The 13,474-nt window shown below is 65.6% G+C and overlaps 5 protein-coding genes across 5 annotated transcripts; 3 read left to right on the top strand and 2 right to left on the bottom strand.

Moving 5' to 3' along the window:
* Positions 1 to 75: 75 nt before the first annotated feature.
* Positions 76 to 3,141, top strand: MJAP1_003712 (uncharacterized protein; the record flags this gene model as incomplete). Its single annotated transcript, XM_060267638.1, has 1 exon — positions 76 to 3,141. One exon carries the CDS (start codon positions 76 to 78, stop codon positions 3,139 to 3,141), a length of 3,066 nt encoding a protein of 1,021 aa, XP_060123621.1.
* Positions 3,142 to 3,245: 104 nt separating this feature from the next.
* MJAP1_003711 (uncharacterized protein) lies at positions 3,246 to 4,244 on the bottom strand (the record flags this gene model as incomplete). Its single annotated transcript, XM_060267637.1, has 1 exon — positions 3,246 to 4,244. One exon carries the CDS (start codon positions 4,242 to 4,244, stop codon positions 3,246 to 3,248), a length of 999 nt encoding a protein of 332 aa, XP_060123620.1.
* Positions 4,245 to 4,286: 42 nt separating this feature from the next.
* Positions 4,287 to 7,868, top strand: MJAP1_003710 (uncharacterized protein; the record flags this gene model as incomplete). The annotated part of the gene is made up of 2 exons (XM_060267636.1): positions 4,287 to 4,550; positions 4,581 to 7,868. The coding sequence occupies 2 exons, from the start codon at positions 4,287 to 4,289 to the stop codon at positions 7,866 to 7,868; spliced, it is 3,552 nt and encodes a 1,183-aa protein (XP_060123619.1).
* Positions 7,869 to 7,914: 46 nt separating this feature from the next.
* MYO2 (Myosin type-2 heavy chain 1) lies at positions 7,915 to 12,513 on the bottom strand (the record flags this gene model as incomplete). Its single annotated transcript, XM_060267635.1, has 1 exon — positions 7,915 to 12,513. The coding sequence occupies one exon, from the start codon at positions 12,511 to 12,513 to the stop codon at positions 7,915 to 7,917; it is 4,599 nt and encodes a 1,532-aa protein (XP_060123618.1).
* Positions 12,514 to 12,682: 169 nt separating this feature from the next.
* Positions 12,683 to 13,414, top strand: MJAP1_003708 (uncharacterized protein; the record flags this gene model as incomplete). The annotated part of the gene is made up of 1 exon (XM_060267634.1): positions 12,683 to 13,414. The coding sequence occupies one exon, from the start codon at positions 12,683 to 12,685 to the stop codon at positions 13,412 to 13,414; it is 732 nt and encodes a 243-aa protein (XP_060123617.1).
* Positions 13,415 to 13,474: the final 60 nt, after the last annotated feature.

The raw sequence follows: 13,474 nt of genomic DNA, 5'->3' as shown, positions 1-13,474 counted from the left end.
CGCGGCCAGAGCGCGCTCGATCACTCACGTGACCATCGCGTGAGCGCGCTTCCCACAACACTGGCATCGCGGAGCATGGACAGTGCGCCTGCGCCGAGCGCGCACGAGCGAAGTCCTGTTGCCGCGCGCGAACGTCCCGCGGGGTTCGTCCTGATGGAGACGGGCACGCGGCCGGCGACGCCGCGCGCGCCGTTCATGCCGTCGCCGCGGAAACGCGCCAGGGGCACTCCACAGAAAGTGACACGCGTGCCGCTCGGCGAAAGCACGCTCAATGCACGCGAAGACGAGGCGCGGGGCGGGAAGGGCGAGGAAGAGGCGCGTGTGCGCGAGGTGCGCATCGCGTCGCAGCACGATATCGCGCCGCGGCGTGCTGATACGCCGGACGAGCTCGAGGATGCGCCGCTGCACAATGCACACCGCCGCGATCCGTTTACACGCCCGACGACGTCCATGAGCCGCGCCCGCGAAGACGATAGAGGGCTTGCACGGGGGGATACACGGCCGGCCGGGCCACGGCCAGCGACGGCCATGGCACGGACCGCCATGGCACGGCCAGCGACATCGATGAGTGCACGGAGAGACGCACGCGCGCCCGAGCGGACAGCGTCGCCGGTGCGTGCACCCGAGCGGACTGCATCGCCGGTGCGTCCTGTTCCCGACCGGACCGCGTCGCCGGTGCGCCAAGTGCCCGAGCGGACAGCGTCGCCGATGCGCGCTGCCGAACGCACCGCGCCGGTACGCCCGCCGGCCCGCGCCGCGTCTCCAACACGGCCCATGCAGGGGTCACAGACGCGTGTCCTGCGCGCCAAGATCACCGACGGCGTCGTGCGGCCGCGCCTCAAGCGCGACGACGCGCCGGGCCCGAGCCGTGCGCCAGCCAATGCGCCGATCCGTGCGCCGACGCCGCAGAGCGTGGCGAGCCGCGCACCAACGTCGCTCGGGACCGCTACGGGCCGCACGCCGGCTCTTGCGCCCGTTGCGAGCCGCGCACCCATGTCGCTCGGCCAAGCGTCGCCTGTGCGGTCTGCGCCTGTCCGCACGATCCCACGGACGCCGTCGCCGCTCAAAGCGATGCGCCCCATGCCTGTCGCTGCCGAGCGCGTCGACGTCGATGCGATTGCCGACGAGCTCGGCGAGAGCTCGTTCCTCCTGGACGATGCAGAGGAAAGCGGCCCCGACTCGGTGCAAGTGCATATCCGCCTGCGCCCCACTGAAGCCGACGAAGAGTGTGCGTGGCTTGCGACGCCCACCTCTGCCACTGTCATGCTCGATCCGTGCATTGCTGCGACCAAGCTCCAGCCGAATGTCGGCCTGCCGTTCCAGTTTGACGGCCTGCACACGGGCAGTTCGAATGCCGACGTGTATGCGATGCTTGCGCGTCCCTTGGTGCAGAGCGTCTTGCGTGGCTACAATGCCGTGATCTTTGCATACGGCCAAACGGCCAGCGGCAAGACCTTTACGCTGAGTGGTGGCGAGGGCGGCGGCGAGCCCGGCATTATTCCCCGTGCGATCTGCGACGTGTTCCAAGGGATCTGCCAAGGCTCGAGCGAGCGCGAGTACCTCGTGCGCGTCAGCTACCTCGAGATCTGGAACGAGATCGTGAAGGATTTGTTGGATCCTACGAGCCAGCCGCAGGTGCGCGACGACCGCCGCCGCGGCGCGAATGCAGTGTTTGTCGCGCCGCTGCAGGAAGAGGTCGTCACGTCCCCGAGCCAGGTCTTTGCGCTGCTCGAGCGCGGCGAGGCGAATCGGCACGTCGGCGCGACCGACTGGAACGAGCGCTCGAGCCGCAGTCATACCTGCTTCAAGATCACGGTCGAGTCGTGGGAACGCTCGCAAGGCGGCGCCGCGGACCACGTCGGGCGGCACTATCGCATCAGCGAGCTGAGCCTCATTGATCTCGCGGGCAGCGAGCGGCATACGTGGGGCGCACGAGGGCGCTCCGAAGGCGCCAACATCAACAAGAGTCTCCTGAGTCTCGGTAAAGTAATCTACGCCTTGTCGGAGCGCAGCGCTGCGGAAAAGAGCGAGCGGAGCCGCACGACAGCGATCCACGTCCCGTTCCGCGACTCGAAACTCACACGCATCCTCCAAAATAGCCTGAACGGCAACGCACGCATTGCTGTTGTGTGCACGCTCAATCCCTCGCCGGCGATGGTCGAAGAGTCGCTCGGCACGCTCAACTTTGCCAAGCGCATCAAGAAGGTCGCCGTGCGTGCAGAGCCGAACGAGATCGACGGCGACCTCTCGCTGCTGGTCGGCGCGCCGAGCGCCGAAACGCACGCACTCCTTGTGCGCTACCGCGCAGAAATGGGCGCGCTGCGTGCCAAGGTCGCGCAGCTGCAGCAGGCCCCGGCACCGTCCTCGACGCCGCCCCGCCGCGCGGCGTCGCCGGCAACGGCCACGGCCACGGCTACGGCCACGGCCCCGACTCCGGCCTCGATCGAAGCACTGCAGGAGCGCCTCGACGAGCTCGGCACGCTCATCCTCCGTGGGGGCGACGGGCCGCGCCCGTCTGAGCCGCATCCCGTCTCGCCGGCCAAGCAGCGCGGCTTTGCGTTTGACGATCCTCTGCCCATCGTCCAGGAAAAGCTGCACGCGGCGCTGTCCAAGATCAGCCGCCTCGAGCGCAAGCTCGCGACGCGCCTCTCGATGCCGGGTGTGCCGGGCGACGCAGACAAGGACGCACGCATCGAGGCGCTCCAGCGCCAGGTCCGCGAGCTCGAGACGGTGCTTGCAGCGCAGACGCCCGCGGCGCCGGACGCCCTTCGCGACGAGGTCCAAGCCGAGTTCCAGCAGGAGCTCGACGCGGCGGCGGAGCGCATTGCCGAGCGCGACGCCTTTCTCGCCGAAGTCACGGCGGAGTGTGCGCGGCTGCGGCGCGCGAACGAGCAGCTCGTTCGCCTCGCGCACCAGGATACCGAAAAGATGGTGGCGTCGCTCACCGCACGTCCGGAGCGCCCAGTCATGTCACTCTTTGCGCCGCACTTGCGGCCGGCCACCGTGCTTGGCCGCGCGCCGCTTGGGATGCCGGCGTCGGTGCCGAGTACGCCGAACAAGGCGTGGGATGCGCCGATCTCGATCGACGGGACGGAGAGCGAAACGCTATCGAGTAGCGATCTCGACGAGGTGCTCGAATAATCGATTATGTAGGTATAGTTAATGGAAGAGGGGAGGAGACAATCGAGGGATGGATGGAAGCAGGCTGCCATCCGGCGAAAGAACAAGGTGGTATAGGCTGGTATCTATTGACGGTCGGGCGAAATGCTCATGCGGTCGGGCGAAATGTCGCGGTCGGTCGACACACTGCGACGGTCGGGCGACACGCTCCGCCGATCCGGCGAGATGGCGCGGTCGGGCGACACACTCCTGCGGTCCGGCGAGATGCTGCGATCGGGCGAAACACTCCGATCGGGCGACACACTCCCCCGATCTTCCCGATCAGGCGACACGCTGCGCGAGCGCATATACAGCGCGCGGAGGCGCTCCTCCTCGTCCTCCGACTGCTGCGACGCGTACTCCTCCTCTTCGACCGCGTACCCCCGCGCATGGGCCTCGCGTCTGCGCCGCGCCTCGCGTGTCTGGTCCGCGTGTGCGCGCCGCGCTTCGCGTTCGCGGCGAACTGCGCCGAGGCTGTCGTCGCTATCGTCCGCCTCGTCAAGGCCCTGTGCGTCGCCGAGAACGAGTGCATCCTCGAGGCGCGACGTACGTGGCCGCAGTCCCTCGTTTTCTTCGAGCACGCTGCGGCGCGTGAGGCGCGGCAGGATCAAGTCGCATACGCGCTCCTCTTTTAGCAGGTCGTCCACAAACTCGTCCATGTGCGAGAGCGAGTACTGCCCCGCGGTGTCTCTGTACCGCAATTTTCGGTAGTCATTCAGGAGCGGCTCGAGCAGCTCAAACACCTCGATCGCGGGAAAGGTCATGCGGATGTACATGGCTGCGAGTGCGCGCAAGTACTTGAGGTCCTCGGCCGCGAGGTACTCGAGCACAATCTCCCGCTCCGGCTGGATCTGGAGCAGCTTGCAGACGAGGCACAGGAACGGGCTGGGGCGCAGCATGCCGTAGGTGCCGCCCACGTACTGCAGGTCCGCGGCCTTGTCGACGAGCGACTCGGCGGTGAGCGCAAAGCAGTCCTGCTTCCAGTACATCGAGTCGTAGATGCGCGCACGCACCACGCGCTCGATCAGGAACTGCGGATTGGTGCCATGGATCGTCAGCGCACCGCGCACTGTCGTGTTCGCCATGGCGGCGAAAGTCACGTGCGCAACGCTCTCCACGGTAGGACCATGTCGCGTTTCGTATCGGCGGGCGAGGCTGACTACGTGTCGCTCGAGCAGAAGCTCCTCGAGCGGCAGACGGTCGAGGAATCAGAGGGGCCGGCACCCGGACAGCAGTCTACGCCGAACGATGAAGAGGCGCAGATCGACGTGTCGCCCAAGCGTCCAGAGGCGAGTGCCGCGCCGACGCGCCGCAACTCTGACGCGGACGAGGGCGTGCCTGTTCCCGCCGAGGTCGAGGAGGGGCGCGAGACCGCTGCAGGGTACCGCAAAGTACCTGGCATGCTGCATTCTGACGGGCAGCCACGCAAGCTGGGGACGTGGGACGGCGTCTTTATGCCTGTGACGCTCAACGTGCTCGGTATCATTCTGTTTCTGCGTTTCGGCTTTATTCTGGGCCAGGCGGGTTTGCTGGGCTCGCTCTTTTTGCTGGTAATTAGCTACGGGGTGGACACGCTCACGGTCCTCTCGCTCAACGCCATCAGCACCAACGGACAGGTGCGTGGCGGCGGCGCGTACTACCTCATTTCGCGCTCGCTCGGGCCCGAGTTTGGCGGGTCGATCGGCCTGGTGTTCTTCTTTGGCCAGGCATTCAACGCGGCGATGAACGTGCTCGGCTGCGTTGAGAGCCTCATTGGCGCGCTCGGCGAGTCGCGCGGGCACGGCTTCCTGCCCGAAGGCAGCTGGTTCCTGTACACCTACGGCTCCATTGTGCTGTGGCTCTGCACGCTCGTGTGCCTCTTTGGCTCGTCGCTTTTTTCGCGTGCGACGCTCCTCCTGGCCGTGATTCTGAGCGTGGCAGTGACGAGCATGCCGCTCTCGGCCATGTTTGTACAGCCGTTTGAGGACCCTGCACGCGACCTGTACTACACCGGCTGGTCCTGGACGACACTCGCAGAGAACATGTGGCCGCACTTTACTGCGGGCGCTGCCGGCTCGTCGACCACGCCGGCGAGCGAAAACTGGCGCTCGGTCTTTGGTGTGCTCTTTCCGGCGGTGTGCGGCATCCTCGCGGGCGCGTCCATGTCGGGCGACCTGCGCAAGCCGAGCAAGAGCATCCCGAAAGGCACCAACTGGTCGCTGATCTTTACGTTTGGCGTGTACGTCGCCGCGTTTGTGATTATGGCCTCGACGATCCCGCGCGAGTCGCTCTACCGCGACGTCGGCATTGTGGGCGACGTGTCGCTCTGGCCGGTGATTGTCGTGCTCGGCGAGGTCGCCTCGTGCTCCTTCTCTGCGCTGATGGGCGTCATGGCGTGCGCCAAGGTGCTGCAGGCGATCGCACGCGACGACCTCTTGCCGATCCTCGCGCCGTTTGCGCAAGGCACCGCGTCGGGCGACGTGCCGACCTACGCGGTGCTCGCGACGTGCGCGCTCTGCCAGCTCGTCCTCTTGCTCGACTCGATCAACTTGATCGCGCATCTCGTCACGATGACGACGCTCCTCACCTTTGGCGTGCTCTGCGCGGCGACGTTTGCACTGAAAGCGGGCGGCGCACCTTCGTTTCGCCCTTCGTTCCAGTACTGGAACATTTGGACGGCGGGCGCAGGGACAATTGTGTCGTTTGCCGCGATGCTCTTTACGGATGCCTACGTCGCGTGCGTCTGCATCGCGGTGACCGTCTTGCTCTTTATCCTGATCCAGGTCCTGTGCCCGCCCAAGCCCTGGGGCGACGTCTCGCACAATGTGACTTACCACTTTGTGCGCAAGTACCTCTTGCGCCTCGACGAGCGCAAAGGCCACGTCAAGTACTGGCGGCCGCAGATCCTCCTCCTCGCGAACAATCCCCGCACCGAGTGGAACCTGATCATCTTTTGCAACTCGCTCAAAAAGGGCGCGCTGTACGTCCTTGGCCACGTCCTCAAAGGCGAGTTCCAGTCGTGCCTGCCCGAGCTGCGGCAGCAGCACCTTGCGTGGCTCAAGCTCGTGGACGTGAGCGGCGTCAAGTCGTTTGTCGACGTCGTCATTGCGCCGAACGAGCGCGAGGGTGCACGCAACCTGATTCTGTCGTGCGGGCTCGGCGGCATGCGCCCGAATATCATTGTGCTGGGATTCCCTGCCGAGCTGCAGCGTCCGAGCACCGTGCCGCGGGGCCCGATCGGGACGGCGAGCTGCAGCATCCCGCCCGACGTGCGCGCGCTCCCGACTGACACCTCGCGTAAAGAGACGCCGATCAACTGCGAGACGTACGTCGGCATTCTGGAGGATGCGCTCGCGCTGAACAAGGCGCTCGCCGTCGCCTACGGCTTCGACGCGATGCGCCTCCCAGGGCCGTCCAAGGTCGCGCACTACGAGCGCCCGGCCAAGGACCAGTACATTGATCTGTGGCCGATCCAGATCGCGAACCACTCGCACGCCGACGCGCCGACGTGGGATACCTATACCATGGTGCTCCAGCTGGGCACAATCCTCTCGTTCACCGGCACATGGAACCAGCACAAGCTGCGTGTCAGTGTCTTTGTCGAGCACAAGGAAGAGATCGAGTCGGAGCGCACGCGCGTGCGTACTCTCCTCGACAACCTACGTATCCCCGCGTCGCTGCGCGTGTTTTGCCTGTCGACCGGCGGCGTGCCGCGGTACGATGCGATCGTGCTCGGGAAGCGCACGCTCGACGCCGAGGTGACCGAGGCACTGAGCGACGACCCGTGGTGGGCACGTGTGTGCGCCGCACGCCAGGCACAGGACCACGCGTCGGTCCCGCGCTCGGAGCCGATCGAGCTCGCACGCAAACAGAGCGCGCCGTCCGTGCGGCGCGCGCGGCACAGCCAGCGCCAGTTTGGCGTGAGCTTGCCGGCAGAGCACCTCGACTACCACTACAACAATATCCGCCTCGGCCTTGCGCACCCGCGGTCGCAGAGTACGGGCGACTCGGACAGCGACATGAACGAGTCGGACATTGACGAGATGGAGTACGACGAGCTCGAGAGCGAGCTCGCGAGCCTCGCGATCAACTGGGACCCCAAGTATCTGCTGCGGCGCAAGTCGGCGCGCCCCGAGCAGCCGCTCGCCGAGGCGGACGCAACGCCCGCGTCGTACGGCACGCTGAGCTCGTCGCAGCGCACCGTGACCCCCTCGATGGTGCGTCCCGGCCGCGCGGCGTCGCCCGGCTTGGCCGAGAGCGTGCAGACGCCGCCCGCGCGCACTTCGCGCTTTGGCACGTCGGCGCGTGCCGGCTCGCACTCGCGCGATACACGCCACTTGCTCATGCACCCCCCCCTGCGGCGCGAGTCGACCAGCCGGGGCCCCAGCCGCGCTGGCAGCGAGCCCGGGAGCCCGTCGCGCCCCCCGTCGCGTGCGAGTGGGCAGGGCGTCCCTCCGCTGTTTAACGAGATGGGCGGCGATGCGTACCAGCTGAGCTTTAACGAGCTGCCGAATCTCGCGCAGTACATGATTCTCAACGAACTGATCCGCACCAATTCTGGGACGAGCACCTCGGTGGTGCTCACGGCGCTGCCTGCGCCCGAGCCCGGGACCTCGACGAGTGCGGAGAGCAGCCAGACCTATCTGCACCAGCTGCAGCGGCTCTATGGCGGTGGCCCCCCCGTGATGGGCGTCCATGCGACGACCCTTACCATGACCATGTCTTTGTAGGATGTACAGCACGCTATCTCTCTGTGGACAAGGAGCCATTCGCGCGTTAGGCCACTTTGCTTGCGAGGTTCCGAAGGAGCGGGACGTTGAGATACGCCGGGCAGTACGTCTCGATGCCGGTGACTTCGCGGGGCACCGGGAGTTCGTACGGCCCTGCCTCGTCGACCTCTGGCGGAAGGAGCAGGTGGTCGTTGCGGTCGTTTGGCACGACGCGGCTCGCGACTGCCTTGAGGATCTCGGGCGAGATGGGGTTCTCGTAGTCGGCCACATGGTAGTGGCTGATCAGCTTCTGGATCTGCGTGGGGGTGAGCATCCAGCAGACGTCGTAGATAATGTCAATGTCGCCCATCGTCGCCTTTTTGAGCTGCAGGAGCTTGGTGGCCTGCAAAAGGTGCTCGAGCTGGAGCGAGCCTTCGGGCATGTCGTGCGACTTGCACCACTCCTCGAGGCGCGTGATGTTGTACTGGATCTGCATTGCGCGCTTCCACGAGCAAAAGTTGCGGCGCATCAAGAGATCGTTGAACGACGTCACGCCAATCATCTTGAGCAGCTCGGTGATGACCTGCTGCGTGACACTCGGCTCGACATAGTAGCTCTTGAGACACTTCCACGTCTTGTTCAGAAGCGCGAGAATATCGTCCATCGTATACGTCGGCGCGTTGTTGCCGGCGAGCAAACGGTTCAGCAGACGGCCGCCCGAGTCGTTCGTGATAAAGCCAGGCAGCGACTGCGACTCGACCAGCGCAGGAACGACCATCTTGTTCAGCTGCTTCTTGGACTGCTGCATCCACGTGTGGTAGATATTGTACTCGAGCGAGTCCAAGTCGTGCTTCACAATGGTCACCAGGCGCTCGTAGTCGCCCCACTCAAACTCACGCGCGGATCCGTCGAGGCCGGGGCCGACACCCTGGAGCATGTCGCTCTCGGCAATGCACACAAACGACAAAATCTCGTGCACATTGCTCAGCCAAAAGATGCCGGGGATCACCGCGTCGTCCCCGTGGAAGTCCATCACATGCTGCTGGATGGTCTGCATGACATTCGCCAGGAAACGCTCCGACTCGCGCACCAGCCCATACTTCCACATCTCGTTGGTCACCAACGAGATGAGGTGCGCAGGGAACAGCACCTCCTTCATCGACGGCGGGTTCTGCAGCGAGGGCGCAGGCACCTTGAGGTAGCGGATCAGACCCTCGAGCACGTCCTCGTCGAGCTGCACCTCGTTCTCGAGCAGCTCGATGATCTCTTCCGCGGGCACTTCGGGCTCGTCCAGCAGCTCTTCCTGCGCCTCTTCGGCCGCGTCGGGCAGGGGAGGCAGCGCGTGGTCGCTGCCTTCGCTGCTGCGGCCACGTGCGGCGGCCGAGGCGAGCGGCACCGTGCCGCCGTTCTTGGCGTTCATCGCATTCGCACGGCCGAGCTGCTCGCGCAGCGTCGCAATCTCGCTGCGCAGCGACTGCACGACCGAGTCGGGCGCACGCTCGCCTTCCTCCGACGCACGCGTCTGCAGCTGGTGCTGCAGCACACTGATCTCGTGCTCGAGCTCGGCAATGCGGCGCTGCGCCTGCTCGAGCTGCGCGACGAGCGTGAGGCGCTCTTGCGCCATCTGCTCGTGCTGGTCGGCCGGCACAGACGGGCGCTCGACCTCCTCCTGGAGGCCGCGCGCGCGCGCGTCGAGCTCCTCGTGCCGGTTCTGCCAGGTGGACAGCTGGCTCTCGAGGTCCTGGAGCGTCGCACGCAGCTCGCGGTTCTCCTTCGTGCGCGACTGCAGGCTCTGCGTGAGGTCCACGACCTTGTTCTCGAGGCGGTACGACACCTCTTTGAGGTGCGTCGCGCTGCGCGCATCGGTGCGGCGCGACTGCAGCTCGCGGCGCGCCAGGCGGCGGCGGTACAGCGACTGGATCGTCGTGACATGCTTGCGGCGCTGGCCCAGCGCTCGGCGCACAAGTGCACCACGGATCAGGCGCTGCAGGCCGATGGCATCGTTCGCCTGCTGCGTCTCGATGGCGCGCACCCGCGCCTGCTTCGCACGCACCGCCGTCTGGAGCGCCGTCACGGCGTGGCGCATGCTAAGGAAGCGCTGGCGGTGCACGCGCGCACGCAGCACCGTCTGCAGCAAGAGCGCCGCACGCTCGTTGCGCGCCGCGGTGTAGCGGCGCTGCGCGAGGACGCGGCGGCCGTGGTTCTGCAGCTCGCTCACGCCGCGTTGCAGCGTCGTGTAGCGCTGCTGCGCGCTGTGCCGGCGCCACGCCGTCTGGATCTGGCGCGTGCGGTTGTTGAGCACGTTGCGGCGCATCTGCTCAAACGACGCAAGGACGCCTGCGCGGAAAAAGATCTTGGTGAGACCGACGTGGTACATGGCCGGCTCGAGCGTCGTCGAGAGGATGTGCTTCGCGAGGTCTGCGACCTTTTCCATCGAGCTCATGTCCCAGTGCTTGGAGTGCGTCACGAGGTAGTAGCGTTCGACAAAGTCGGCAAACGTCCAGCGCGACGGGTAGCCCGCACAGCTGATGCGGATCGTCTCCAAGACACCGCACGCACGCAGCTGGCCGAGGACGTTTTGCGGCTCGACCTCCCACGCGACCTTGACGTCGTTCGGCTTGATGCAACGGATGTAGTGCACTTCGGTGCTGTTGATCGTGTCCATCAGTGCGCCGAGCGACGACTTGAACTGCGAGCCGAGCGTCGGCTTCTTGGCCGGCGGCGCGGCCTTGCGGCCTGGCGCGGCCGCTGCCGGGGCCGGCGCAGCAGCCGCGTCGTCGGCGCGGCTCGCGAGCACCTGGCTCAGGAACGCGTTGCTGGAGCCCGAGAGGAGCGCGAGGAGCTCGTCCGGCACTGTGTCCTTGTTCTTCTCGTTGAAGCCCTCGACCTCGTAGGTGACGTCCAGCGCGTAGTGGCGCACCGTAAACGCGGACTGCGCGCCGAAACGCGGCTTGGCCAGGAACGGCTCAAACTCCTTCTTGCTCTGGAGCTGCGTGTAGACCTTTTGCAAAAAGCCGCTGTCCGTGCCGGACGGCAGACGCGACTCCTCGTCGAGGAGCGACAGCATACCAAACTTGCTCTGGATCATGTCGATGCACGGCTGGTTGTCCGAGAAGCTGATAAACTCCCACGGGATCTGCTCGGCGACGTACTCCTCCTGCTCGAGCTTAAAGACGTGGCGGTTGAACTCGTGCTGCAGGCGCTCATTCGCATAGTTGATGCAGAACTGCTCGTACGAGTTCACCTTGAAGCACTCGAAGCCGTAAATGTCCAGCACACCGATCATCGACTCGTGCGCGAGCGCCTCGGCAGGCGCGAGCGACTTGTTCATCTGCACCACGAGCCAGTCAAAGAGGCACGTGTACACGTACTTCGCGACCGAGTCGCGCACGGCGACGGCCTGCGCCTGCGACAGGTTCGACACGATCTTTTCGCCACGCATCTGCATCTGGCGCTTCAGCGTCCATTTGCGCAGCTCGGCCGCGTCAATGCCGAGGAGCTGCGCGGCAAAGACCAGGCTCTCGTCTTCCGGCGCAATGTTGGCGTCGTTGCGCGTCGCGCTCACCGCAATGTTGCCGAGGTGCAGCAGCGCAGCAAGCAGCTGGAAGATGTGCGCCTGCGCGGCGGCGTCCATGCCGACCGTGCCGAGGGCCTTTTGCGTAGCAGCAAACTCTTCCGCATCGTCCACGCCCTGGATCGCGAGATTCGCCTCGCCACCCTGGTTCAGGTAGTTGAACGAGGAGGCTGGGCCGATGCGCAGCGCCGTCTTGAGTTCGTCCGAGGCGCCGGCACACAGCTGATAAAAGATGTGGTAGTTGCGTTCCACCTCGGGCTGATACACGAGACGCGAGCGCTCCAGGAGATAGGTGCGCATGCGCGCGCCGGCAATCTCTTGGTTCTGGTCAAAGATGATCTCGAGGTATTTGCCGAAACGCGACGAGTTGTCGTTGCGCGTCGTCTTGGCGTTACCAAACGCCTCCATGATCGGGTTTGTCGCGAGAATCGCCATCTCTGTTGCGCTCATCCCGCCGGAATCCTTGGACGCGCGGCGCGCCTGTGGACGCTCGGGGTCCTCGACCGTGGCAAAGTAGCGCATGATGTACTTGGCCGACATGGTCTTGCCGGCACCGCTCTCGCCGCTGACCACGATCGTCTGGTTCTTCCTGTCGCGGATCATGCAGCGGTACGCGTCCTCGGCGACGGCGAACAGGTGGGGCTCGAGCTCGCCTTTCCGGCGCCCGGCGTACGCCTGGATAATCTCGGGACTGTACAGATTCAGGTTAAAGAAAGGATTCACAGCGATCAGCACGATACCCGAGTAGGTGTAGATCGTGCGCTGCTGGTAACGGTTCAGAATCGTGTGCAACACCGACGCCTCGTTCAGGTGACTCAAACTCGTCAGATCGTCGGCCGCCTCTAGCAAAGGAGGGTTGCGGAGGGGAGGGAGCGCATCCACTCCGCTCTTTTCAAGCGCAGCGGCCGTCACATTCACCACCTGCTCCTCCCCAGACTCGTCCAGAACAAAGGTCAGCGTGACATTCCCGGACGCATCCAGCACCGGGTCAGCCGACTGTGTCGCGCTGACCCACCCAGCGGTCGCATCGGGGAACCATGCCTTGCTCCCGGACACGTATGCGTCGAGCGGCTTGGAAGTAGGCACCGCCATAGCCGCAGTGTAGGTCTCTCGATACACCTGCGGTCCAGCACAGGCGAGTCGCGGAACAAAAGACGCACCTCGCAGGGACCGCTAGGGGCGACGCCCTCCCATCCCCTGCATATCCACGTGACCAGCACGTGATACCGCGTCGTGTGTGGAGAAGGCTCCTCTGAACCGCATGTCCCACGAGACGCCGCCGGGGGGGAAGTCCAAGCGCCAGGCGCACGCCGAGCGCCAGCGTGCGCTGGGCTGGAAAAACATGCTGTCTATGCGGCTGCAGTACGCGCTATTCAAGATCGAAAACGGGTGGACGCGGCAGTCGCTGTCCGAGGTCGAAAATTTGTACTATCGGCGCCAGCGCAATGCGCCCAAGACGCCCCAGGACCGCAAGGCGCACGAAGCACGGGTGGGTGCGATGGGCGGCCTGAATTCCTCGCCGTCGGTGGAGCGGGGGCAGGAAAATGCCGAATCGGCAACGTACGCCGACTTTTGGAGCCGCCTGGGCACCGCCAAGGGCTCGCCGAGCCAGGCGCCTGAGCCGGGGCATGCGCCTACGCAGAATATACCCGGCGCACGCCCGGCTCAGGCACAGAGCGTGCCGGCCAAGCGCGAGCCGCCGGCGTGGGAGAGCGAGGGGGGGGCGGCACGGACGGCGCCACCCGCGCCGAGCCACGGACACCTCTTTGAAGCCAGCACATCCAACGACCACGCAGCAGCGCACCCAGTACGTGCGTCGCCGACGGCGGCGCCATCGCACCCAGTACGCCCGTCGCCCGCTGCGGCCGACGGCGCCCATGCCGCGGCGCACACGCCGCACTACCGACACGACGATACCACCCTGGAGCCGAATAACAACGCCCCAGACGCGGCGCACACGGCCAAACGCGCGCGCGTCGACATGCCCTCGTGATCACGACGCACTAGATACCATAGCTTGCTATCGAGGATTTATGTTTTTGTCGCGCGACGT

The sequence above is a fragment of the Malassezia japonica genome, chromosome 7, assembly GCF_029542785.1.
Source record: "Malassezia japonica chromosome 7, complete sequence".
Classification (NCBI taxonomy): Eukaryota; Fungi; Basidiomycota; class Malasseziomycetes; order Malasseziales; family Malasseziaceae; genus Malassezia; species Malassezia japonica.
Note: the sequence above shows the minus strand (reverse complement) of the source record. Positions and strands in the feature narration are given on the sequence as shown.